Here is a 24,738-nt window from a genome sequence, read left to right as displayed (position 1 = left end):
TGCTATGTCTGTGACCAATTTACACCGACCCTTTCAGTTTCTTCAAGTTTCGCAAAAAAAAAAACTTTTAGCATATGTACATGGTATATGATTGGAAACTTTTAAATCGAAATTAAAGTCCTTTATTCGGAAAAAACGTTTTCGCTTTTGTAGTTTTGTATGTGATAAGGGTGTATAGAGAAACTTGTAAACACTAAATCAAAAAAAAAACAGCAAAATCACGTTAAATAAAAATAATTGAATAAGCTATATACACAAGAACACAACCCAAGGAAAAAGAAAAACGCGGTTGAACTTTACAAAAACACAAAATTACATTAATGACCTAGGTGACTGTTAACGCCCAACAGTAAAGTAGAAGACGAATACCAGAAAAGCTTGGTATAAGTGCATGGCCTGCACAGCATTTTATCATATTAAGTTATATTAACCATATTAAGCTTTACTTGATTATAACTCTGATTACGCAACACTGTTCTTGCAAATTCTAGACGGTAAACAATAGTTTTTAACCAAACACTTGAAGACTCTGCGGGAAAACTCATACAAAGACATTCATGCAAATTATGCACGCATAAAAGCGAGTGCAATTGTTTTTCTGGCCACAGGAGAGTTAGTTTGTAACCTAAAATATATAAAATGATTATTTAGTAATACAAATTTACGTTATCTTTTTTGCATCCAAATTTTGTAATAAAATATTTATTCAACTTGAAGTTTGTACGAGAACTAGTGGCTATTTTCTTGCAGTAGAAATTCTTTCAGGCAAAATTGGGACAGCAGGTTTTGAGATATTCAATGTTAAAATTTCGTATCATAACGTTGTAACGCATAATTGATTTTGCTCTCTGGTGGTTAACACGAGTAAAACATAAGATAGAAAATAACACATCTAGTAGAGTTTTCATTAGGTAAAAGAAAGGTTTTAAATTTGAGCTATATTAACAAACAAGCATTATATAACTACTGTGCAAGCATTATATAACTTCTGTGCAAGTTTTACACTTGAGCGATTTCAAAAAAAGCTAAAGATGTTGGCTTTTGTACTGTCTTAACTCTGGAATCGCTGGGTCGATTTCAATATTTTTTTGCATTACCGCAGAATTTGCGCGCATTCATCTCTGATATCATTGCTAGTCACCCTGGCGAATTAGCTATGTTATCAGCTGAAAGTCTTAGTACATGTCTTCTGCTGAAGTAGGCTATTGCCTATATCCAGATAATTACTTTCGGTAATTACTCCAGATATTACGAATATCCGATATCTAAGCATCTGAGATGAAGGCAGGCTCGGTTAGTTATTCAATTTTACCAGAGCTGCCAGATTTTATTCCTCACTTCTGGCCAAGCCAAGTAAAAAATGGCGATCAGTAAAAAGAAAAAACACTGTTTATTATAAATCATATCTAATGTCTTAGCAAAATAAAAAACGATGTTTCGTCAGTATTTCACATATTACTAAGAATTTCTCAACTAAATTTCTATGACAATAATAACCATAGTAACAAACAAACAAACGATGTGTCTAGGTCAGGGCTTCTTAACCAGGGGTGCGAGATCTGTTCCTAGGGGGTGCGTGGTTATAGGTCTATATAAATACGAGGCCATTATATATGTTGCATCCATTATGACCATTTTAACGTTTAATCCATCAATTTACTTCTTTGTTAATGTAAAACTAATTTATATTTTAGTATTGTGTTATTATGTAGTCAGTTACTTGTATAAACATTGAATTGCAATGGTTTTGCTATTTAAATAATTCTAGAAGAGGGTACGAGAATTGGTTTGTGATTTCAAAGGTGTGCAGCAAGGAAAAACGCTAAGAACCACTGGTCTAGGTTATTAGCTGTGTGGCGGCGAGCACCACGCTTAGGACATTTTCCTTTAAGTTCCCGTTTTCCTTAATTAGCATTTCTTCGTTGGTTACTTTTCTTTATAGACCTATACCCTTCTGTTTTCAACTTTCTTCAGTACCTTACTTTACGTTACGTCTATCAGCTTGCAAATACAATTTCACAGTTGTCGGACATTTACTTCAAAATACAATACCTGACGAAAAGAGCAGTACAATAGGTCGGACTGCTCTATTCAATATATAAAATGCACAGTTCACATTATAGTGTTCAAGAAATAGGTTAAAAACTTTAAAAAATGTGTAACATTAAGATGCAGTACAACAATATCAAAAGAAAATTGCACTGCCAAGGTGTTGTAAGGAAGCAATGTAAAAGTTGGGTAGTCTGGCTGGCAAGGCATATTAATTTGGAACTACGGGAGAGGTTCGATACTGAATGATTGTTCTTATGAACAGATAAAATTAGAAAAAGTGCAAAAAAACAAACCTTAATGTCAGGTGCAATTGCAAAAATACAAGTTCGGTGACAGAGCCCTGGAGGGCTGAGGAATCATCGTCAAGATTAAGAGCTGCAAAGGCCGATTACCAATCCTGTTACTTTGAAAGTATTTAAACAAATTTAACCACGCACGTCTGTCATATACGACTGCATCATCAATAAATACTTCAGACATTTTTAAAGCATTTTATCAAGTGCTGAGCTTACGAAATATTTGCATCAGTTAAGGGAACCATCAAGATCAAGGGAACAAAATCAAAAAATAAATTAGATCAACCCGAGCAAAAAAAATCATGATAGGGGCGGAACAGAAATATGTGCTGCAATTATCGAACACATTACGACAGAATCACATTCTGCTGAAAGAAATCCTGCCTTCAATATTGCCACGGCAGACAAAACACTCCGTCATTGCATCTCCGCACTCGTTGCAGCATGCGATGTGACCACAGGGTACAAACACTAGGCTTCTTTCTCTGGTTTTACAATTTATGCAAATCTCTTCCCTTTCTAGCCGACGAAGTTGTTCACGTTTAGCGGGCATCGATACGTCATCAAGCTCAACATGACAACTTCCGAGCTGTCTTCCACCAGCATTCAAATTCGACGTCTGGGCATCTAAATGGAAGTTTGACACGATTTACGATTCAGTTTACACGATTTTAATTTGCGGCTTGTACATCGCAAGCTCTTCCGAAAACGCAAGAATCTGACAAAACTATGACAAGGCTTTTATACAGCTAAAAAGATTGCAAAGTGCGCGGTTCTAGCGGCACAGATTACAACAAAAACAAAAATATTTGCTTCTTTAAATTAAAAATAAGTTAACAGCGTAGAAGTTCACTGCGCTATCATTTACGAATGATACCATTTTGTTGTCATATTGACAGGAAAATGCGCGTTTTAAAGTAGAAGCGCCTTATTGTCTTAGCTGAGAGCAAAAGAGTCTAATACGTCATGCACAAATGAGCGCTTATTGACCCACAGCATTACCTGAAGACTGTGGTACAGGCTCCTCAATATCATCCTCATCTGAAAGATCAACCAAGATCTCATCACTGGCCAAGAGTGCGTTGATTAATTGCAACATTGTCTGAAAGCCACGAGAAGTTCTTTTGATCTCCTGCTTTACCACATTCCGTATCTGAACCTCTGTAAATCCCATTACAAGAGCATCCAGTGCGAGTTCACATTCCATAAAACGACTCAACTCATCACTGATGAAAAGAAAAGGTAAAGCAAACGATGGGAGGATCAGTTACCGTTGCACGATTCATCCAGTAGCTACTTTGAATACGGACAAATTACAATGACCCACCTGGCACGCTCGTCATTTCTTTGTGAAGCCAAAGAAGTTGTGTTGGTCATTTCATCAGAACTGCTGAGAGGTTGGGTTTCCCCGGGTTCATCTAAATGAAAATATTCATAATTCAATAAGAAAATATTACGTTTATCCAAATCATAAATAACAAACTACAACAAGATAGCATGTTGTATGTAGTCTGTTACATCTAAACAACTGACATGATTATAAGCACATAAGTCTGCATTTACGAACAAAACAATCAGCAAAGTAGCTGAATATGGATTGTCTATGAGTTATTAAGTGTTAACTTCAAGGTACAGTGTGGTGATCAGTGAATCCAGTTGACCTGGTTTCAATAAATCAAAACCAATCCAAACAGGCTTGAATTTGTGGGAATTTGTACTCAGTATGTACATTGTATATTACTATTTGTATCGTGTGTCTTTGATATACCTATCAAAGATTGAGCTTGTCTTGTAGAAAGACTTTCTTCTCCATCAGATGAAGACATGTCAATCAAATCCCGCTCATAGGTCAATAAAGCTTCCAATAATTCCTCAAGAGTTTGGAAAGAGCACAAATTCTCTTCGATCTGCTGCCTCATGACTTGCTTAATATGTCTCTCTTCAAATCCCATGCTATGAGCCAGTAATGCCATGTCTGATTCCATGGCACGGCGCACACCGTCTCTGAATAAAATGTCACGCCGTGTACAAGCATTAACTGAGCATAAATATTGCTACGTGATGTTTATGTTACTTAATAACATAATAATTGGAAAAAACATTAAAATATAAAAGTTTTGTACTGTATATATGGTACACACAACAACTACAACATAGCATAGAGATACAGACTATTAATAAGCCACTAACACGTGATTACAGCTAATACAAGCAGGCATTTGTATGTGGGTAGAACAAAGACTAACTTGAAAACATCTATGACATCTTTTTGTTTGACGGTTGAATTTGAAAGGATATCACTTGGAACAGTGGTATCAGTAGCAGGCTGGCAATTGCTTATAAAGCTTACACTGCGATTACGGAGTAAGTAGTGACATCTTGGGTTCAGCCTAGCATGCATTTCCCATGCTGTAGAGTTTCGTGCCCAATTCTCAGACTCATAACCACAATACCAGCAGCACACACGATCATTATTTACTCCTGCGACAATACAAGAAACTCACATTTATCACAACATAAAATACAACATGCAGTTAATAAAAATGCTCACACAATACAGTTTATGAGCATGCTGGTGGTATTTGACATCACTCATACCAAATGCTTACCACAATAGAAAAATCCTGCATTAGCGACTTCATTCACACAGGACAGGCTATTGACCGCAGGCCACACATCTCGCAAGGTTACCAGACGTTCATTAAAATACACTAAACTAGGATGTTTTGGCTCTTGGCATGGATACAAATCCTGTTTTTCAGCTTTTTCTAGGGTTGATAAAGGGCTATCAAAGCAATCCAGCTCATTTATGGGCAGTCGTGCTTTCTTCTTCTGTTGTTGTGTTTCTGGGCTAGCAGCTCGCGACTCTGGTGAGGCAGTGGACAGGTATTGAGGCTGATTTATTGACACACTGGAAGTGGACATCGCTGAACTTTTAATGGATGACAAATCTTCTACTTTTACTGGATACCGACTCGTAACGAGACCCATTGCCACGGATGTGGGGCCACCATCAGCAACCTGATCACTACACAAAAGCAAAGCAACTTCAAAGTATATATATATATCTGTATATATACTTTAGTAATCAGTAATGGAATAAATTTTAAAAAGACACTGTTCGAGCAACGAACAGAAATAGAGACATACATTCAAAAAGATAGGATTACAAAGTTATGTTATTCCGAAAAAATAACAAGACATTGTCTATATGTTTGCATACATCGCATATTGTGTGACGTTCTTGAATATTACCACGTATTGCCACTGCTAAGGTGTTTGTGGTTCGGCAGGTATTGGTTCGCTTGTCTGTTGGTTACATTACTCAAAAAGTTATGAGCAGACTTTCGTAGGAAGTTTTGGTGTAGATCATCCCCAAATCACATGATTTTAATGTTTTTTAGCAATCGCTTTCCTGGAAACTCTCTATTGAAATCCTGGAATTTTATATTAAAATGTCAGCTCAGTTTGAGGGATGAGATATCATCTGATACGTGGATTCATTTTATTCTAAAACAATTTACATTACCGGCCAGCCATTCCTTTATCAGACACAACAGGGTAAATGCAATGAGAATAAAGCTTTAACCAAGTCAATACTACAGCGAACACTACAATACAATGGCCAATGGATATGTGATTCAAGTAAGAAAATCTTTTGAAGCCAAATTGCTTATCTTTGACTCTATTGTTTTGTCATATTATTTGCAAAGCAAAGGTGGTCGCACAATCAACCAAAAGCAACTTTCTAACATCTAAACAAATCAACGATAGTATTGTGATCATCTCTTTGTAAGAAACTGTAAGTCAAGCAAAGTGTGGAACAAATTCTTCAATGGCAACATTCGTTTCTATAACAACGAGCAGCCTCCAAGTGAAGTGAAGCATGGTATTAGTACACAAACTATGTACTTTTGATGTCGACTAAAACCATTCTCATTATGTTGACCGCCAACAAATTTTGCGCCTTCTATAAGTATGTAAGCACATATTTGATCACAGAGCCAATAATATGTAAAAATTTTCCAAAAAGAGTTTTATTGCATAGTGTCAAAAGGTATTTGGCAACTCAAGTAGCCTTTTGATGTGAAAATAGTGCGTTGTTTTGTTGGCAGACATATTTTTAACCACAAAACGTTTTGAAAGATAATGCATAAATTTATCATATTTTTAAGACAAATCTTATGCTTAGAACGTAAGCTATAGCTTATATATATATATTGATATCTGTTTTTTTTTGGTTATCATCTTTAGCTCAAAGAGGGGCTAACGCACTCTTTTGTTTGGTATGTAAACAATACTTTTTCTATTTTGAGAATCTTGAGAAACCTGTTACAACAAATATCCCAGGAAATATTTTTCAAAAGATTTTAAATTTGCTCGCACAATCCCGAAAATAACTGCCAAAAATCTATGAATAGCTGTGGTTGCCTGGTGGAAAACACATACATATTAACATGTAAATTTAGGATGGACCAAATGACATACTAAAACAGCACGCACAATTTACAGTTTGTCTAATCTATTCTACTCTATTTTACTTACTTTGGAAGTTGTATGTTGTCTTGTGATGCTGGTGAAGAAGCATAGCTGTTTGAGGACGCACTAGCTTCACCTTCATAGCAAAAAGTGATTTTAATTTCAAAAACACAGCCATGCTAAACTACTAACTTTAATAATATAAACAGATATTTATAAGCTTCTGTCAAAGGCAGTTTCAATAACAACTTTTCTTAAGCAAAGTGTTTAAAACTACATGAAGTGTCATACTGCGTATTACAGCATATTATACAAAATTAGAGTCAACATATACACATGTAAATATTGTCTAGCAGCGTTTACCGAATAGATTATTGTTATCACAATCTTCTCCACCACAGAAATTACAATTTGGCTTATGCCATTGCTGCAATCTTGGTTTGTCATTGGCATCAAAAGAACTCACACAATTTCCACATCTAAAAATTTTACCATAGGATTTTAAAATCATACGATATGTTTGTTATTTATAATGTCTTACAAACACTACAACCTATACCAGACCTTCAACTTGAAAAGCAAACTCTTTGTTATTTTAAATTTATATCAACTTACCTGAAACACTGCATACAATCACAGTGTTCCACATAATAGAATCCAGCCTTCACATATTTCAATATCTGATCTAAGCCTTGAAATTTCCTAAACGAACTAAAAGGACCAAGGCGATACACTGCATCACTGGCTTGACAATCTAGAAGCAATATAAAATCTTATACATCAAATTGACAAATCAAAGAAATACAGCCACTACCAACTACGGTTGTGGCTTCTGAGAACAGCAGTGTTAGAAATTTAATATGAAACAAAGAAAAACTTGTGCAGTCTTGTTACCTGGAGAAGGAATGTTTTGATTTTGAATCGATGCGGTGGGCTGAGATTTTGACTCCATGATTTAATTTAAGCTCGGTTAAAGGTTGCAGTTTCAGACCAAGCACAAAAGTATATACAAATTGTTTGCACCACAAGCAAGTAGCACCAAACCAGCAGCCTATCCCTATGTCCTACCTGTGAAAATGGAAACAGTGTGAAAACGAACACCGTTAGTTTAATGAGCATAATACTCAGTCAGTCTGGGTACTGTGGCAACATTCATGACAACCTGATAATTGTGGCAGTGTAAATGCATGGTCAAATCTATTAATGGTAAAAACAGTTTTCTAATAGTACAATTCAGTGTTTGGAGGTATCAAATTTCACTTCTCTCACAATCAGTTGTAATAGAATACAGATAGTTAATACATGTTTGCTGTATATTGAACTATTGATGACACAAAATCCAGAACAAGTGGCCAGCCTGACTAACGTTTAAATGAGGTATACACATTTTTTTTATAAAAAATCAACACTCAGATTAAATAAACAGCTTTGAAACACTTTGAAGTAATTATATATAAAGGAAAATTACAAAACAAACATGAAATGCAAAGAAAAAATTAAAAAATGATAACAACCGTCTCTGAAACACATAACCATACAGTATGACAATTAATTACAATTTGCACAACACAACAAAGATAGAAAAAAGCAATCTAAAACAAAATACTTCACAGCAATCTTATAAAACCCACCTTGACTCGATTAAAAAACTTTCATGTTGTAAATTACCATAAATACATACTTTATTCCAAGCATTGAAAAACAAAAAGTCAAGGTAAACAGTACCAGGCAAAAGCTGATAATGATTCGTGAATGCAACAGCAATGGTAAAAATAGTAACTCACACCTATAGTGAATAATATAGCCTGGCAACACCTTCAAGGCTAAATTGTTCTGCACGAAAATAGGCAATGGCAAAGTCATCGTAATAGCATTATTCTAGGAACCAAACTCATGATGGGTGTAAGCATAATAACCCAGCACTACATGATCATAGCATGACCGGCTCTATATTAAGGCTTGAAAAATATGAAAAACTCTAAAGCATTGCAGCACTAATGAAGCATAGATCACAAGGTACATCTTACTGGTAAGGTTTCAATTACCTTTAACCAAATGATGTATTAAGCAATTTTTTAAGTCTGTAACCTTAGCATTATAAACTTTCAAACAAAAGTTATTTCTATGTTCTTTGAAACTGAATCTTCTGAATAATGTGTGTGTGGCAAATTGGGCATTCAATGATCGATTCTCCACATACAAGGCAACATGCAATGTGTTGGCAAGGCAAGAATAATATTCGTCTTTCTTCGGTTTTGCAAGTGAGACAAACTCGCTCGTGTAGTAAGTGTTCTAATCGGTCACTACTGTCTGCAGTACTGTGAGGAGATTCGCATTGTACAGCATCACCTACAATACGTTGGTCATTTTAAGTCAGATTTTATCAGAACATCATATTTGATATAAAATATAAGGAAGTAGTTTAACTGTGTTTAACGGAACGAAGCTCAAATATAGTAGCTTTTGTTTGATTTTCAAACTATTTTAAAAGAAAGTAACTATGTTACTGTACATATATTGGTCATGCAGCCCCTTGTTAAAGATGGGTGGTTAGGTAAGGAAGAGAACAGGCTATGCAAAAAGTTGATTTGAGTTAGCTACTTAGGGTTAAAATGAAGTTAAATTTACATTACATGTAGACTTAAGGTATACCTTAAAAGGTAAACAAGAAACGCTAAAAATAGCTTTAAACATACGATAGGCTATGCTTTTTTCCAGAGTAATAGTGATTAGCGACAGCCTATTTTAAATAAACAGCTACTTGGGTTATGTGTACAAAACATACTTTGGTGCAAACTCTTTTAAATATTTTTCAAACAGCATAACTTTACGTTGCTAATTCCAAGTATAACAAACCTTGGCAAACAGAATTGTTGTTGGATGGCGGTGAACTATCATTGCTGTTCATATTACTGCATTAGATTAGTGCAAAGCAAGCAGTTGAAAACAATGTCTTTTTACAATCATTCAACAAAGAGATGTATGTTAAAGCAACAATGACTGCTAAGAGAATAACATAATACATTCAGTTATTCCCAGTTTCCCACCTATGTGAACTGGTGTGTTTTCCCTGCAGTCTATATTAGATCACACTAAATTACTCTCAGCATTCAGCAATGCCACTTGACCATTCACTATTGATCAGCCTACCACTGACATGCTGCACCAACTAAAACAAAGTTTGCGCCAGTCTTTTTCATATACACACTGATGGTTCCCTTGGAATTGCAAGGATGTGAAACTTACATTTCTATACTCACTCAGTTATACAAAATAATATTTATGATGAAACCATTAAAAAATAGTATACTCACAATGCATAGCTTAACGCATTGGACTGTAGAGCATCAAAATATTGCGTGAGCTAAACAACTCAAAAATGGCAAGTGAGGTTGAATAAAAATGTTTGCATGCACTTTTAGGTGTGCAATTACAGAATTACATAGTAATGTAAAAAGTTTGACTAATTTAATCCCTTAATCAATTAAAAATTGAGTGCACACAAGTTCTGTGCAAGTCAATAAGTGCAAAATTACACATCTAAAATGCACCACTGTAGCCCCGACTGGAAAGTATAGCAGGATTCGACAAGAAATTGTATGCGCAAAAGTGAAGATGTTGGTGTGATGGCATGTATGTACTGAAGCTTCAATTCTTTGTTTATCACTCTTTCTCATTGCTGAGATTCTCAACGCTATCAGCACTGAGAATGTTTCTATAGACTGAAACGAAACGTCTGCTCATCATGCTTAAACAATATTCTGGCTCTTTTATTCATCTTTCGCTATACAGACCAGTCCAAACATAACAGCATTATGCACTGAAATTTAAGAGTTTGTTTCTTGTTTATTTATCTCAAAATGTTTGGCGCAATGATACAATAATGCTTACTTAAAGTATTAGCCAAAGCCTTCTGTTTGTATGCCTTCGTGAGCATTGCCTATAGCCTATGCAATACGCCTAGGCCCTATCAACTATGAGGAAAAATGAACAGTCAATTAAGGAAAAACACAATAAATAGCCTAAAACACGGTTTTCCAAAAAGCTTGTAGCCGCATACAGCCTGAGCCTTGCGATAGGTTATCTTAAGATAAACTTATAAGTTAGGTATCACAATCTCTCTTCGTGTTCTCCACCAATCACAACACTTTACCGAACCAAGCCTAATGCCGACCCTTAATCATCTAACCTTCATACTCAAAACATGCTTTAACCTCATGGTATTCGCGCAATAACAAAATAAGAGAACGGTGACGTCAGGCAGAATAATAATATGGTGGTCACAGCATAGTATAGTAATACTTTAACATAGATATAGCATAAATACGTGTTCATTTTGGTTGAAGTTGTATCTTCAATAACTATTTCAGATATTTACTGCAATTGATGCCGGCCGCTTATTTATATTTTCAAAATAAGATTTTGGAACCAATCAGTAGATTTAGAGTTCAAAGTTAACATTACGCGAGTCATCAATTTCTAAAATAGAGATTTTCTGTCTGCTGACTCAGCACTATTATTGGACAACATCCTTCGTACATCACTGTCGAGTTATAAATACCTACCAGAGAAAATTTCATTATGCAACGAGCAACAATGGCACATCTTCCTTCTTTTGTGGATTGAACCAACTATGAGTTTAGTGGCCATGCTAGTTGTTACCTTAAATATTTTTCAGTAAATTTAAGCCTTTTTGACTTTTTCTCGTTCATTGGCGCATGCTTCACTTTTTGTCCCACTGCGCTTTTGACGAAAAACAAATAACCAGTTTGATTGATCATATGTGTAGTTTTTGTTGCTTCTTAATGTAGTATACTTTTAAATGCATGCCAATTTACGTTAGCTGATTCTTTACTAAGCCTGTTTACGTGGCTGAGAAGGATTGCACCCGATTGAGGATTGACGCTCAAGTAGCCTACATTTCTGCTTTGCCGTTTTTGAATAGGGGAAGTACCATTGCAATTTCTATTGTGTCTGTGGCCATAACAGGATGTTAATACAAGATGAGGCTTTGATGATAGAAAAGAAAGCCAGTCGTATCTACAAAATACTGTATTGGCAGATCTATACAAAGAAAAAATAACACAAAAAAGAAAGTGGAACTTCATCCCAAGGCAATAGAAGTACTTAAAAACGGAAAAAGTGTAATTGATGTAATTAAATACAGTAATTCGCAAAAGTTAAGGCAAATTTAGGACGTTATAAATAAATATGACGAGTTTCAAAAAACTATAGCCTTAAAAACATTCACAGTGTAATACTGTAACTAAATCAGCTTTTCAAAAGTGAAAGAGCAACAAATTAAACCACAAAAATATGTTTTTTGAAGTAAATATTTAGTCTGGCAGTCCTTTGTACGATTCGACACTATAACCAGAGAGAACACTGGTATAACAATGATAATACAAAACACAACAGCTACTATTAAAATGTATGTTGAATTATTATCTTTGCTATGCTTCAAATTAATAACCATTGATATTTACTAGACTTATAACTAAAACTTTAAATATTTAAAGTAAAAGTCCGAAAACCATATGAGCACGTTAACTAGAGCTTGCGTGGTGAAGAAGCACAGCCAAGATGACTGTACAAAGACTTTCAGTCCGAGAATAGCAATTTCAGAAACATATCAACTGCATAGGCGCTCACAATCAGTTTCGTAATGCAAAACACGTCAAGTCTCAGCTTTCTTGAATTAAACCCGACTTTTTCACTTCTACAAATGTTGCCAATTTCTTTGCCCCGACATGGCAAGATAAAAACAGATGCGTGCGTCTGACCAAATGAAAACCACAAGAATACAGAAACAAAATAAATATTGTGAAAACAAAAAAAAATAATTAACGGGTAGTCGTTAAATAAACTATTAAGCACATTTGTCCTACTTTCATTTACAACCAAGATGACTAAAAGCAGACAGCACATTGGAACGTTAACAATCATGCCATCACACTAGCGCTTAAATTGAACTGTCCAGGAATATTTGATCAAACTAATGTAATAAAACTAAAGGATAACAATTGCAGTGCCACACCATCCATCATATGCATTTTTCGTAAGCGCACCAACTTATGCTCGTTGAAATGGCATTCGTTCGTCGATGCTATAGTGGCAAATGGGACATTCTAAGGCTTGTTCACCACAAGTGCGGCAGCATACTGTATGGCGACACGGTAAAAACACAACACTTCTTTCTTCTTCCTTACAAATCCGACATTTTCTCTCTTCAATTAACTTCCTATGATCGTCAGCAGGGTCAGTGAGTCCACGGATCCTTTCATGGACTTTTCTTTGTCGCTCAGTTGTACCTAAATGTTTAGAGACAATAGTATAGTTGCAAGGTAATCATTTAAACAGGGCAAATCAAAAGCTACGGTTTTCTAACAAAAAGCAATGCATTCGAACAACACAGAAAAAAGCTAGTTTTCTTTGGTCTGTGGTAACAAGCATATCTAACTTAATACCAAGGCTACTTGCTTAATAGTCCAGACCCCAGGGGTTCATAAATTATATATACAGAGTGACTATTTCATCTCAAGTAAGTCCGTTGGTAAACATAGGCAAAAAAGTTAAGAGAATGGGTATGCAAAAAGTCAATTTAAGGTATTTGGTGTTTAATTTAAGTTATATTGAGATTATAAGGCAGATTTGGGTTACTATGTTATAACGTTTAAGTGAAGTTAAAAGAAACCATGAAAAATGTGGGAGGCTACCCACATTTCTTGACAGTCTTTTATGTATCAATGGTATGCGCCCCACCGGTAAGGTTGTCCAGGTAGTATGCAAACTACTTATTTAGGTTAACTAGAAATCAATCAAAAGAATTGCAAAAGAACGAAATTAATCTTCTAGTGAGCATTAGTTTTATTCACATAGCGCTACCTTTTACGATTGAACAAATTTCACACTCTACTTCCTTGGTGTATTTGAAGCGCTGGATCTCGCTTTGTTTTATGAGGTCATACTGCAGTTTGAAACTTGAACAATTTTGCATTAAATTTGTGCAGTACAGTAGTATTGTGGCATTAAGAATTTTATCAAACTTTGATTAACAAAACATCAGAATAAAACTAAGGATTTTTTAAGACTAACGATAGTTACTCTATTGTATTTCGTTACGGGTGTATAGCCCAGTGCATACAAAGTACGGATTCATAGCTATCATACAATGAAAAGTGTGGTCAAGGCCTGAAAAAGACATTTCGCAATATCTTTTGGGGGGGGGCCTCAAGGCTGAAAACATTTCCTCTGATTTCATACTACATGTCCTGTAAATCTACATGCATATGCTCTTAAATTCATTATAACGTACATAGTAAACACACAGTAGCCTACTTCATTAACGCTGAAGTACAAACGATATTCCCAGTTGCATTCCATTAATAATTAATGTTTCAAGTTTAACCAAAGTAAAAATATAAAATTTCTTTCTAAAGGTGGTTGAAAATTTGTTTATACGAAAATGGTTAACACTAAATACTAGATAAAAATGCTTTTTCGACTTATTTTGGACTATTAAATCAATTGATTTGCCAATTCATAACTGAGTCATGGCAGATCAACAAATCTACTTTGAAATAGCAGACCAGCTGAAGATAATGTAGCTGGAATAGTCAAAAACATTCTCATGGAAACAATATAAAGAAAACAAAAAATTTCATGCAATTTTCACTTCGTTAATAAACTTGAAAAAATTACAGGTTTTAGTTGTCAACAAAAAATTGTCCTTTACAGTCAACAGTATACTAATATAGTTTTTTAAAGTCATAAAAATTGTTAAACAGCCCGCTCTAGTTTTGACCTATTAAAAGTGGCTAAAATTCTGCACTCTCTTTAGGCTTTAAGGAAGTAATAATATAACAAAAATAAATAAAAAAGTTTCAATTACCTGATAGTTGCGACTTGTGACGAGAAGATTCTTCATCAGAAAAATAGACCAAGACTTCGGGGATGGTTTCCAGAGAATCAATGAGCTCCTCCAGAGTTGGAACATGACGAGGGACGCTTCCAATTATTTGTTTCACTACTTTCTTGATATGAGGCATTTGATATCCCATACCAAGAAGTCGTGCAGCTGTTTCAGATGCCATAACGTCATTCACCTTTTCTCTATAAAAGGTAACACAGATAAAATGTACAGCATATTACACATAAAACGTGAAGAAAACACTTCCTAAATTTATGTTTGTCCATTTGCAAAAAGGTTTCAAGATAATGAAAATAACTTTGCATTTGTGCTTATCTTATTAACTGACTATTTAATTATCTTTGTGATCTAGAAGAAGGATAAATATTCATTTGTAACAAATCAACCTATCTCTAGCCGTTAGGTAGTTATGAATAATGACAAGAATAGACATTATTAATTTAGTTTGACACATTTTTCTGCATAACTTTGCCATCATGATCAAATAGCTTAAAAATATACCAAAAGTATCAATATGTTACCTTAAATATTCTTGGTTAAAAGAAGTCACATTCCAAATGGCAGAGCTACTGGTAGTGGGAGCAGTCTTCAAACTCATTCCATCTTCTAGTTGTCCAACCAAATTATCACGTGGTCCCACTTCAATAATAATTATAGATATAAAATTTAAGTTTTCCAAACATTAAGTGCGTTATGCATATTATCTGAATACTGAATACATGCAGTACTAAGAACAATGCAGGTACAAGATTGCAAAATTACAACGGTTTTAAAATGCTCGATGAAAATTAAGAATTGATATTTTAAAAAATCTTAACAAAACAAACCTTCACTAGATGCACAACTTGGCTGTAATATTTGGTCCTCTTCATCTGAAAACTCCATTAAGTTCTTCATATTGCTAAAACAATCTAACATGGCTCTAGAAAAAGCAGGTAATAAATAAGTGTCCATATGGTAAGTAATAAATAATAAAGCAGGCGTCACATGATCATCACTGATAATAATTAATTTGTGGGGTGCAAACTGTAAATACCAAACCTTTCATCAGCTGATAAAGCAGCAGCATCATCCAAGACTCTGTGGTCAGATGAACTTGTCGACGCAGCAGAATGCGAATTTTCAATGGGTAGTTCATCAGTTTCGAAGGAATGCAAATCATGGCAATCAGACACAAACTTGTTCCCACGATTTCGCAAAAGGTATTCGCAGCTTGGATGAAATTTTGCATGTATTTTCCACGGATCACTTCCAACAGACCAATTCATACATTTTTCACCACAGCAAAAGCAGCGTACGTGGTCATTCACTCCTACAAATGTGCAATATACGAAAGTTAATTTATTACCTTCAATATTTCACTGAACTCACAACAAAATATTATAGTTACAAAGATGTAAACGAACGAATGGTAGCCAACAAGTTATACAGTTGGTTATACAGTTATATTTACCTACCCAAATAGAAGAAACCAGCTTCTGCAACCTTTGAGGTATTAACACGACCATCAGGCCATGGTGCTTTAAAACTACCAATTCGTTGGCCTAGATATACCATAGCAGGGAAACGTGACTCTTTGCATGGATACAGAGCTTTTAAAACATTTTTGTCTTTTTGAGACACATAATCATTTGAAGTATCCAGTTCAGTTTCCGGAAGCAGCAAGGCACCACATACATCTGTTCCTAAATCCTTCTGTTTTGGAACCTTGAAAAATGGGTCGAAATCTTGCATGAAATGACGACTTAACGGACTCTGATCATTTGTATGTGTTGGAATGTGTGCAGCTACCAGACTAGATGGACACAACCACCTGCTACCAGAAATATCACTTTTATTTGCCTGTAAACAAAATAAATGCTCATTACATTAAGCACAACACCGAAATGTTCAAATAATAATAATAAAATACAATATCATAAGCACATACCACTTATGGGAAACAATAAAGATACATCTATTACTTAAACTTTAAACCTCAAACACTAGCAATAACTTGCATAATTACTGTTTTACACTCATATCATCATACTCAATCATATAACATCTTTGCAAACATGACTACAAAATTACTGGTGTACACAAGTAATAAAACAATTAAAAGTAAAGGTTTAATATACAGTAGAACCCCGATTAATAACCACCCCAATAATGCGGCCACTTCACTACCACAACCACTTAAACTGGTTCCAAAATATTATTACTTGGCTTGCTAATCATTCGTGTATTAATGCAAGCAAGTTTCAAAAGTGTATATAATAGGCAATGACATAGATCAAACATACTCAAAAACTACTACACAAAACATAAAATGTTATCTTACAGATTGAGTGCTTTTTCGAAAACGATCTGTTTCAAAGGCAGATATGGAGGTGGAAGGCTGATCCTTAGAATTGGAGAAGTTAAACGCATTTTCATTCTTGATAAGATCCGGAGCAAATGAAATGGTTGGGTAATCATTTTGACCATCAACATAATCTGACAATGAGACAACAGGCTTTTTAAGGTTTTTCTCATGCAATTCATATCATAGAAATTATGGGAAATTTTTTTATAGTTTTTGCTGATGTAGTAGGCAAGTTAATTTAAGAAACCAGTGGCATGGTGTGCCAAGCTACTACAACACAATTAGGGAATTTTATACTGTGTACTCACTTGGTGCCGGATCAAGACTGCAAACGGGACTTTTCCAATTCAACCTTGATTCACACGTTCTCCTCTCTTCTACGTCAGGTCCTGGGCTAAGGCTGAAAGATAATATTTACAAGATTATAAAACAGATTAAACCAATTCTTCGGAGAACCACTTGGAAATTTAAAAATCTGGTTTGCAACAAAATATCATCTTTATCAAGTCAATTTTAAAATCTTTCATTTTTTAAGTTTTTTTTTCAGGACTTTGCTGCTTTTTTCCATTTGTTGTTTGTTCTCGGAGTTTCTATTTTTATTGAGCCATAATGGTTGGCATTTTATTTTTCACTCTCCAATAAGTTATGACAAAAAATAAACAACAGTATAATGTCCAAATTTATTAAACTTGTAAAACAAGGTAGATAATGTATTAAATATATTTAGCTTTTTGAAGTCATCGATAGAAAGGTAATTCCTCACATAAAATACTAGATTTTAATCTACAGTGGAATATTTTGATATTGGCACGCTGCATAATCTAATGTATATCGCATTACTATTAGTTTTGTCTCCAGTAAACATTCATAATTGATGGCTTTAAATGAGGACTTGCAGGTAAATGAGATACCAAAATTTTGTGGATGATAGAGTTAATGGTTGGGAGCACGGGACTAACTGCAACCATCATGGAAGCAAAACATTTATGGAACCGTATCAAAATAATAATGCAGATGAAGACAATGCCATTTCCGACAAACACAAGACGATCGCCTGAAACATATTAGAGCAAGACAGAACTAAATTTCATGTTCTTGGCTTATATGACCAAATGAATACAATTTAGCTTAGGACAAGCTTCTATGTAAGTTAAGCAGGGAATGGTGTACAAATCGAGGAATTAATGTCATTCATTTCCGGCAACTGATTTGTAAAAAATTTGTTACAGTAGAACTGGTATACAACGGAAAAGTCGGGACCAGCGATATTCATCCGTTATATATGAAATTGACCCTCGGCACAGCAAGCAGGCTCGCTAGGTCCCTATGCATTACGTCTCACACGAATGGTTAACACTGGTTGATACAGTACGGTACCACGCAACACTAGTGAAAGATCGAATCAAGTCAAATCAAATCGAATCTATCTTGCTCCGCCTTGCAAATATTACAGGTAGACACATATGTGTGAAGCATCTGATAAAAAAACTTCTACTTGTATTAGGTAAAATGCATAAAAATAAATTTAATTTTTTTTATTTCAGTCCTAAATACTTGCTAAACACCTCTAAAATTTAAATACAGCACTTGGCAAAGTAAACACAGAAAAATTAAACTATAAAGGAAAACATATGCAACTGTAGTATAAAGGTCATAAATGACAAAATAGCAATGTTTAAAAGAAGAGAAGTAGCTTAACATCGAAGAGAAGTAGCTGAGTAGTGAGTATATCTACATAAAAATTACCATTAATTAACATTGATAAACTGCTAGTGTTAGTAACAGTATTAATAGTTGCTATAATAACCATGTAATTACTGAATTTTCTTCACAAATGAGGCTGTGATGTCATGATAAGTTGATTAACATCTACCATGCTTGACGAACAACAACTCATGCAACAACAGAAATTGACGAACAACATGCAATATGCATTTGTTACTTACCTTTCATTATTATTATTATTCAAATGTTAAGATTAATCAAAAAGCGAAGAACCTTAAAGATAATTTTTGCTTATTTTTGCTTCACTTATCTGAGTTTAGGTATATCATGCTTACTAAATTCTTGTTGTCTTTAACAATTAAGCAAAGTTAATCACTTACCGAAAACCATTTCTTTATAGTCCAGATACATTGAATAATAACATGCCCTACCCCAACAGACATATTTTTTGCATTTTATTAATTAAGCCCTATAATACCCAAGGCCCCCTAAAGTTTAACAAAATTTGGTTTTGTGAAAATGCACTTAGAAAATATAAAATCATATAAAACAGATATCACTTATAAATAACAACTGTGTAAATGTTGTATGTACCAGTACTGTGTATGTATGTGCGAATAACACTAAAATAAAGGTTGTATATTAATTTACGTTATTATTTGGAAGCGAATACTTCTACTAATGTCAAAAACACACTTACCTTGACCTTACCATCGATTCCTCATCGTCATCAAATGAATTAGATTTAGCATCCACAAACTGCCTGCTGCTGAAGTCCTAACATTAACAAATGAAGCATATAGATTATTATCTGACAACTAACAACAATCTTCATACGCAAAGTTTTAGCCTTTAGCAACCTTTTGGTTAAGTTGGCAGTTGCCTGTCGCGGAAGGTGTTCTTTGCAAAGGTCCTTCTGTTGTTTTATTGAAAATAAAACTGATTAATTGTTTCTTATGTCATAAGTCCAAAACCTAACATTACCCCAAACCAGATATAGAACTTGCAGCATTAGATAAATTTAAATTGTACCTAGCTTTATATTTCCACAATTCTTTCCCTGCTTAAAGAGGCATCTTGGGTTGTGATTGCCCAACAAGACTTGAGGGCTATTTTCATCAAAACTGATAAAGTTTCCACAGCTAAAACAAAAAATGGGTTATAGTGATATAACATTTAACCTTTTGCGATTGTAAGTATACTGGTCATAAAGTAACTATTCCTTGTCCAATGCTGAAGTGGTGATAAATCTGTATAGTTGTTATGGTAATAGTCACTCCGCCAGCCACAGTGTACGTGACAAAACAATTTAGGCAATTAAAATTTTATGCAGTTTTGGCAGCCCAGATAAAAATGAGCAAATACAACTAAAAGTGACCGAATGCAGAGTGGCTGGCAAGTATGAAAAAGTAAGAGCATGATTGAAAGCAGATATTTGGTTTGGTAGTGGCAGCAATGCAAGTGCTTTTATCCAATTTTTGATGCAAATAGACCAATAATAATGAATGCAATACGTTTGCAGAGAATAAGATCACTTGGTATATATTGTATATGTGAATTTAGTGATAGGTTCCTAGAAGTGACATTATCTTATTGCGGACAAAATACTATAAACTGAGAGTTAAAAGGTGGTAGATTTGGTTCAAGATAGTGCAGTGTGTTGTGACAGGAAAGTAACGCAAATACAAATTGTGTATCATTGGTAAACATGTGCAAGGCAACCTGGGCTACATCCTAATAAATGTTTCCAAAAGTATCATAACAAACAAAAAGAATATAAATGAATATTCTGGTTAGCTAATGGTATCTGTAAACCAAAATAGTTTTTACCAAAATACGGATTTTCACCTGAAAACTGATTTTACAATTACTTCATTAACACAAAAACTGTTAAACTTAACCATTACTTTAATACAAACAGTGACCACAACTAGGGGAAAAATGTCCAACAGCAAAGGATTAAACCTACAAGTGTGAGTAATTTTCATTGCATTTTTAGTTGAAGTCTTTAATAGCCTTCTATTTTTCCATCACAAAATTTACACCAAAAATAGCAACCTGAAGCACTTTGCTACTGCATCCGGGCCAACATAATAGAAACCAGCTCTTGCAAAAGCGACGGCAGGAAAAGGAAGGTTAGCAGAATATGAGTACTTCTCAAATGATGCAATTCTGAATACCTCCCGTTTGGCTTCTGCACAAAGTTAAAATTCTGTATCAGCTTTTGTCTGATGTTAAAATACAAATATATATTTGATAGAAAACACCACAAAAAACAATAGCCTACCAAAATACTTTCAATATAATACAGAATTGGAAAAATCGAAACTTTCCTTAAGCATAAAGAATTTTGTACCATACTACTTTCCAGTTTGGAATTTAAGTTAAAAATGTTGCCAACCAAAACTGGTGAAGTAGCTTAAGCCAGTGGTCCCCAACCTTTTTGTCTCCGCAGACCGGTCTACGTTTGATAATTCTACCGCGACCCACTAAAAGGGTGGGGGAGACGCAGATTTTTTTTAATTTTCTTGTATTTGAACATGCATTCAAAATGAAATTGAAATAGCAACAGCCTGTGAAAATAAAAGTTTGCGCGCCTCCTAAAAAACTGAATGTAACAAACTTACTCTCCTGATTAAAGGGCATCGGGCAGTTAGAATGGGCAAGGGATACTAAATTAGGAAGACTAGCTGATACACTCAAGATAAGAATTCAAGAATTTTTAGCATAACAAGGGCTTGTGATGTAATAAACTAAGGTTATTATGCGATAAAATGGCCTCTCCAGACAATCGATTTCGAGAACTCAAGCGTGCCTACGCAACAAAAGGGGTTCCCACACTAATTAACAGTACCCTGTGCGGACCGGTACCAACTGACCTACGGACCGGTACTGGTCCGCGGACCGGGGGTTGGGGACCACTGGCTTAAGCTATTCCAGACTGAAGTAAAACTGTTTGGATAAAATCATTTGACAAGTTTGATGTGAGTGACATCATGTACTGGACACTTAATTCTTTGTTTATTTATTAATAAATTGGCGAAAAAAAACCTTTTCTGTTTAGGCTATGCCAGTTGTAAATCAACATAAATAAAGTTAAAAGTTCAATTTGACAAAACTCATGTCTGTGTGCTGTGTGTGCATCAACCTCATCACATACCGATCTCACATCACTGTGAACATACTCCAATAATATCAAAATCACGAATTATTATTAAATGTTTTTAAACGAACACAAACTAAACCAAATATAGGCTTGCTTGTTGAAACTATTTTTAACATTAAGGCATTTAATAACCGACAGACATCTTGATGAGTCTAGCACAAAGAGTAAACTTTATAGGTTTCGTAACAATGCTTTCTGCTTCAACAGCACATGGTGAGCTACCCTTTACGATAACACTCAATGAAGGGAAGATTTAGAGGCAACTGAAATATTACGAAATGGAAAAACAGGTGTTTTTCTAGTCAAGTTTCATTTGTCAGAAATTTGCAGGTACAACAAATAAAACATGCTGATGAACAAAATGTAATCAAATTGTTGTTGTGGACATCATTTTGGAAGTAATTAAGGCTAAACACCAGCCTAATAAAACTGAAACGCAGTGACAATGCAAAAAAAAAAGGTGAAAAGCCGATGTCCAACACCAATAGGCATAAAAAAGAGACGCTGGCAGGGATGTAGCAAATATGTGGTGCAAAGTGACTTCTTCACCGTTGAGTAAGAGGGTGAAACATGTGGAAAACTCACAATGTTAACCGGTTGATTTCAACTATTGGTTTATAACCTCCGTTTTTGCCAGTCCAAACTCGAAAGTAGGTTACAAGACCTGGTAGTTACTAATGAGCCCTCATGGTTGGAATCCGGCTGGGAAGTACTTAGAGATATATTATATATTATTACTGTATTAAAGAGTGTGTGTGGTAGCTAGTATGTAGGTTTGCATAGTCATAAATAATTAGAGACGGCCAAAGTAGAATTTCGAATACACAAGCATTCGGATCCAAATTTAACAAATCCAGTTTAACAAATCCTGAGATTCGAAAATCCTTTGTTACGTATAAGCCAACTTACGTTTTTCTCGTTCCTGCAACAACGAACAACATACGCATGTACGTGTATGAACCAAAGCATTACCTTTTTCTTGTTTATCGTTTCAACATAATTCGCTTACACACTCTTAAGCTGTGCTCGTCTTGTTGCAAGTATAAGAACGAAAAAGTTTGGTTGCAATACCATAGTGGCCTTACATCGATTAATTATCAGGCATTTAACTGAACCTGTTAACTTTAAAAATATTTTTATCGCAATGTGTTTGGAATTTTGTATATAATCTTTAAAAAAAATTTTTGTTGGTAAAGTGATTTATTTTTTGTAAATTTTACGGAATGAGGGAACTGAGGAATTTGACGCTAATTTCCGGTGAGAAATTAAAGAATGTTTTTTCAATGTTTGTAGTAATTGAAATCAAAAATATAACTTAGTTAATATTATTTAGCATGAAGTGTCAACTTTGGAAAAAGTTTTTTGTCGTACTACCTACAATATAAAAAAGATTTTCGCCAGTATAAATGATTTCTATAGTAGTATCTAAGCCTACATGCAAAAAGTTTGGCATGCACGTTGATAAACCTTGTGCATGCAGGTGCAATATTTCCACTATGGCCTATAACCGGTTAGTCGTTTACTCGTTTAGTCGTCTACTGTTTTTCCAAATTCGTCCAATTCATGAATTTAGTAGGCCAGTGAAATAAACGTTGCCTTAATACAGAACAAGCCTACGATATATGGTAATGCATCAAGAGAAAAAAACCTTTCCGAATTGCCAAGTTTTTTTGGGTGGCAAGATTTTTTAATCACTTATACTTAACAATGGAAATTGTCGACCCACTTTGATTCTCTTAAATTACAAGCATTCTGGGCATTGGATTGTAAAGATTTCACTCAGGTGAGAAGCATATTAATTCCTTTACACAATAAACAAATTTTGAAAATATGTTGCCCATATAGCTATGTCTAGATAGGCTACATGGTCAGCGTAGAATTTCATGAAAAATGTATGCGGCACGTTACATAGGCTAATTTTGTTTTGCATGGCAAGAAAAGTTTAAATTAATCAACTAGAAGAAAATACAAACCGAATTATTACATTCAAATGCGTTGCAGATACCAAGTAAACTCTTACGCAATTTATATAGGTCGCATGCTACGCTGACCACAAAATCTGACTTTGTATCGAAAAAGTCCAGTGCCGACAGTGCATATCACTGGTCACACTATTCTTGCCACTTTGCAGAAAGTAACTCGGAAAGGGTCCATAGACCAGCAGCACACTGACTACACAACCTACCATGTAATGAGAAGTTGTAAGAAGTTGATGCCATCACCAGTTATGGACAGACAATAGGAGTTAGGCTAGTAGCCTAACGAGGCTAAATGCCGTTAACGATCTGATGGTAGGCTCCAGTAGCCTAGTCCAGTACAGTAACTGTGTTCGCTTGGGCAATGACAGTTTTCTCTAGTCTCCGAAATGCAAGCCGATTCTTGTAGATGCTCAGCAGACTAATGACTTGAGACAGAGAAGTGGAAATATCAGACTATCGGCTGAGCTTGTATCAAGCGCATTAACTAGTGAGTAGCCTATACAGGTAGGCCTACGTGGTAACTAGGAAGTAGGGATAAAGCGTTGACCGAAATTTCACTGACATCGAAACAAACACCCGTCACCAAGTATATAGATGTATGCCACAAAGGCTAACGTACAAACCAACAGTCGAGTCGAGACCACTGAGATTTGAGACCTAGGGATTCAAGTGAAACTTTTGAGTCATGTGTTTGGTCACGTGACATAACGTTGACGTAAGAATTGGGAATGACGTCATAATATGGCATCACGATTTTTATACAC

The 24,738-nt window shown here is 34.9% G+C and overlaps 2 protein-coding genes and 2 long non-coding RNA genes across 4 annotated transcripts in view; all 4 read right to left on the bottom strand.

Annotated features, from left to right (window-relative positions):
- LOC143471106 (uncharacterized) overlaps positions 1–24,738 on the bottom strand; it is a 49,698-nt gene that overhangs the window by 23,979 nt on the left and 981 nt on the right. The window lies entirely within an intron of this gene.
- LOC143470786 (putative inhibitor of apoptosis) lies at positions 2,019–7,891 on the bottom strand. The gene is made up of 10 exons (XM_076969058.1): positions 7,722–7,891; positions 7,443–7,581; positions 7,191–7,306; positions 6,894–6,963; positions 4,958–5,376; positions 4,595–4,829; positions 4,117–4,352; positions 3,676–3,766; positions 3,351–3,574; positions 2,019–2,975 (listed from the first exon to the last, which is right to left on the bottom strand). Exons 1-10 carry the CDS (start codon positions 7,777–7,779, stop codon positions 2,707–2,709), a joined length of 1,857 nt encoding a protein of 618 aa, XP_076825173.1. The 5' UTR covers positions 7,780–7,891; the 3' UTR covers positions 2,019–2,706.
- On the bottom strand, positions 7,896–11,056 carry LOC143470787 (uncharacterized). Its single transcript, XR_013119404.1, has 2 exons — positions 9,684–11,056; positions 7,896–9,176 (listed from the first exon to the last, which is right to left on the bottom strand). It is a non-coding gene; the product is annotated as an uncharacterized LOC143470787 (long non-coding RNA).
- On the bottom strand, positions 11,865–24,621 carry LOC143470538 (uncharacterized). The gene is made up of 13 exons (XM_076968743.1): positions 24,181–24,621; positions 20,888–21,023; positions 19,862–19,971; positions 19,690–19,745; positions 19,530–19,606; positions 17,413–17,504; positions 17,081–17,235; positions 16,215–16,599; positions 15,799–16,069; positions 15,585–15,679; positions 15,279–15,396; positions 14,719–14,939; positions 11,865–13,138 (listed from the first exon to the last, which is right to left on the bottom strand). Exons 1-13 carry the CDS (start codon positions 24,212–24,214, stop codon positions 12,900–12,902), a joined length of 1,989 nt encoding a protein of 662 aa, XP_076824858.1. The 5' UTR covers positions 24,215–24,621; the 3' UTR covers positions 11,865–12,899.

The sequence above is a fragment of the Clavelina lepadiformis genome, chromosome 9, assembly GCF_947623445.1.
Source record: "Clavelina lepadiformis chromosome 9, kaClaLepa1.1, whole genome shotgun sequence".
NCBI lineage: Eukaryota > Metazoa > Chordata > Ascidiacea > Aplousobranchia > Clavelinidae > Clavelina > Clavelina lepadiformis.
Note: the sequence above shows the minus strand (reverse complement) of the source record. Positions and strands in the feature narration are given on the sequence as shown.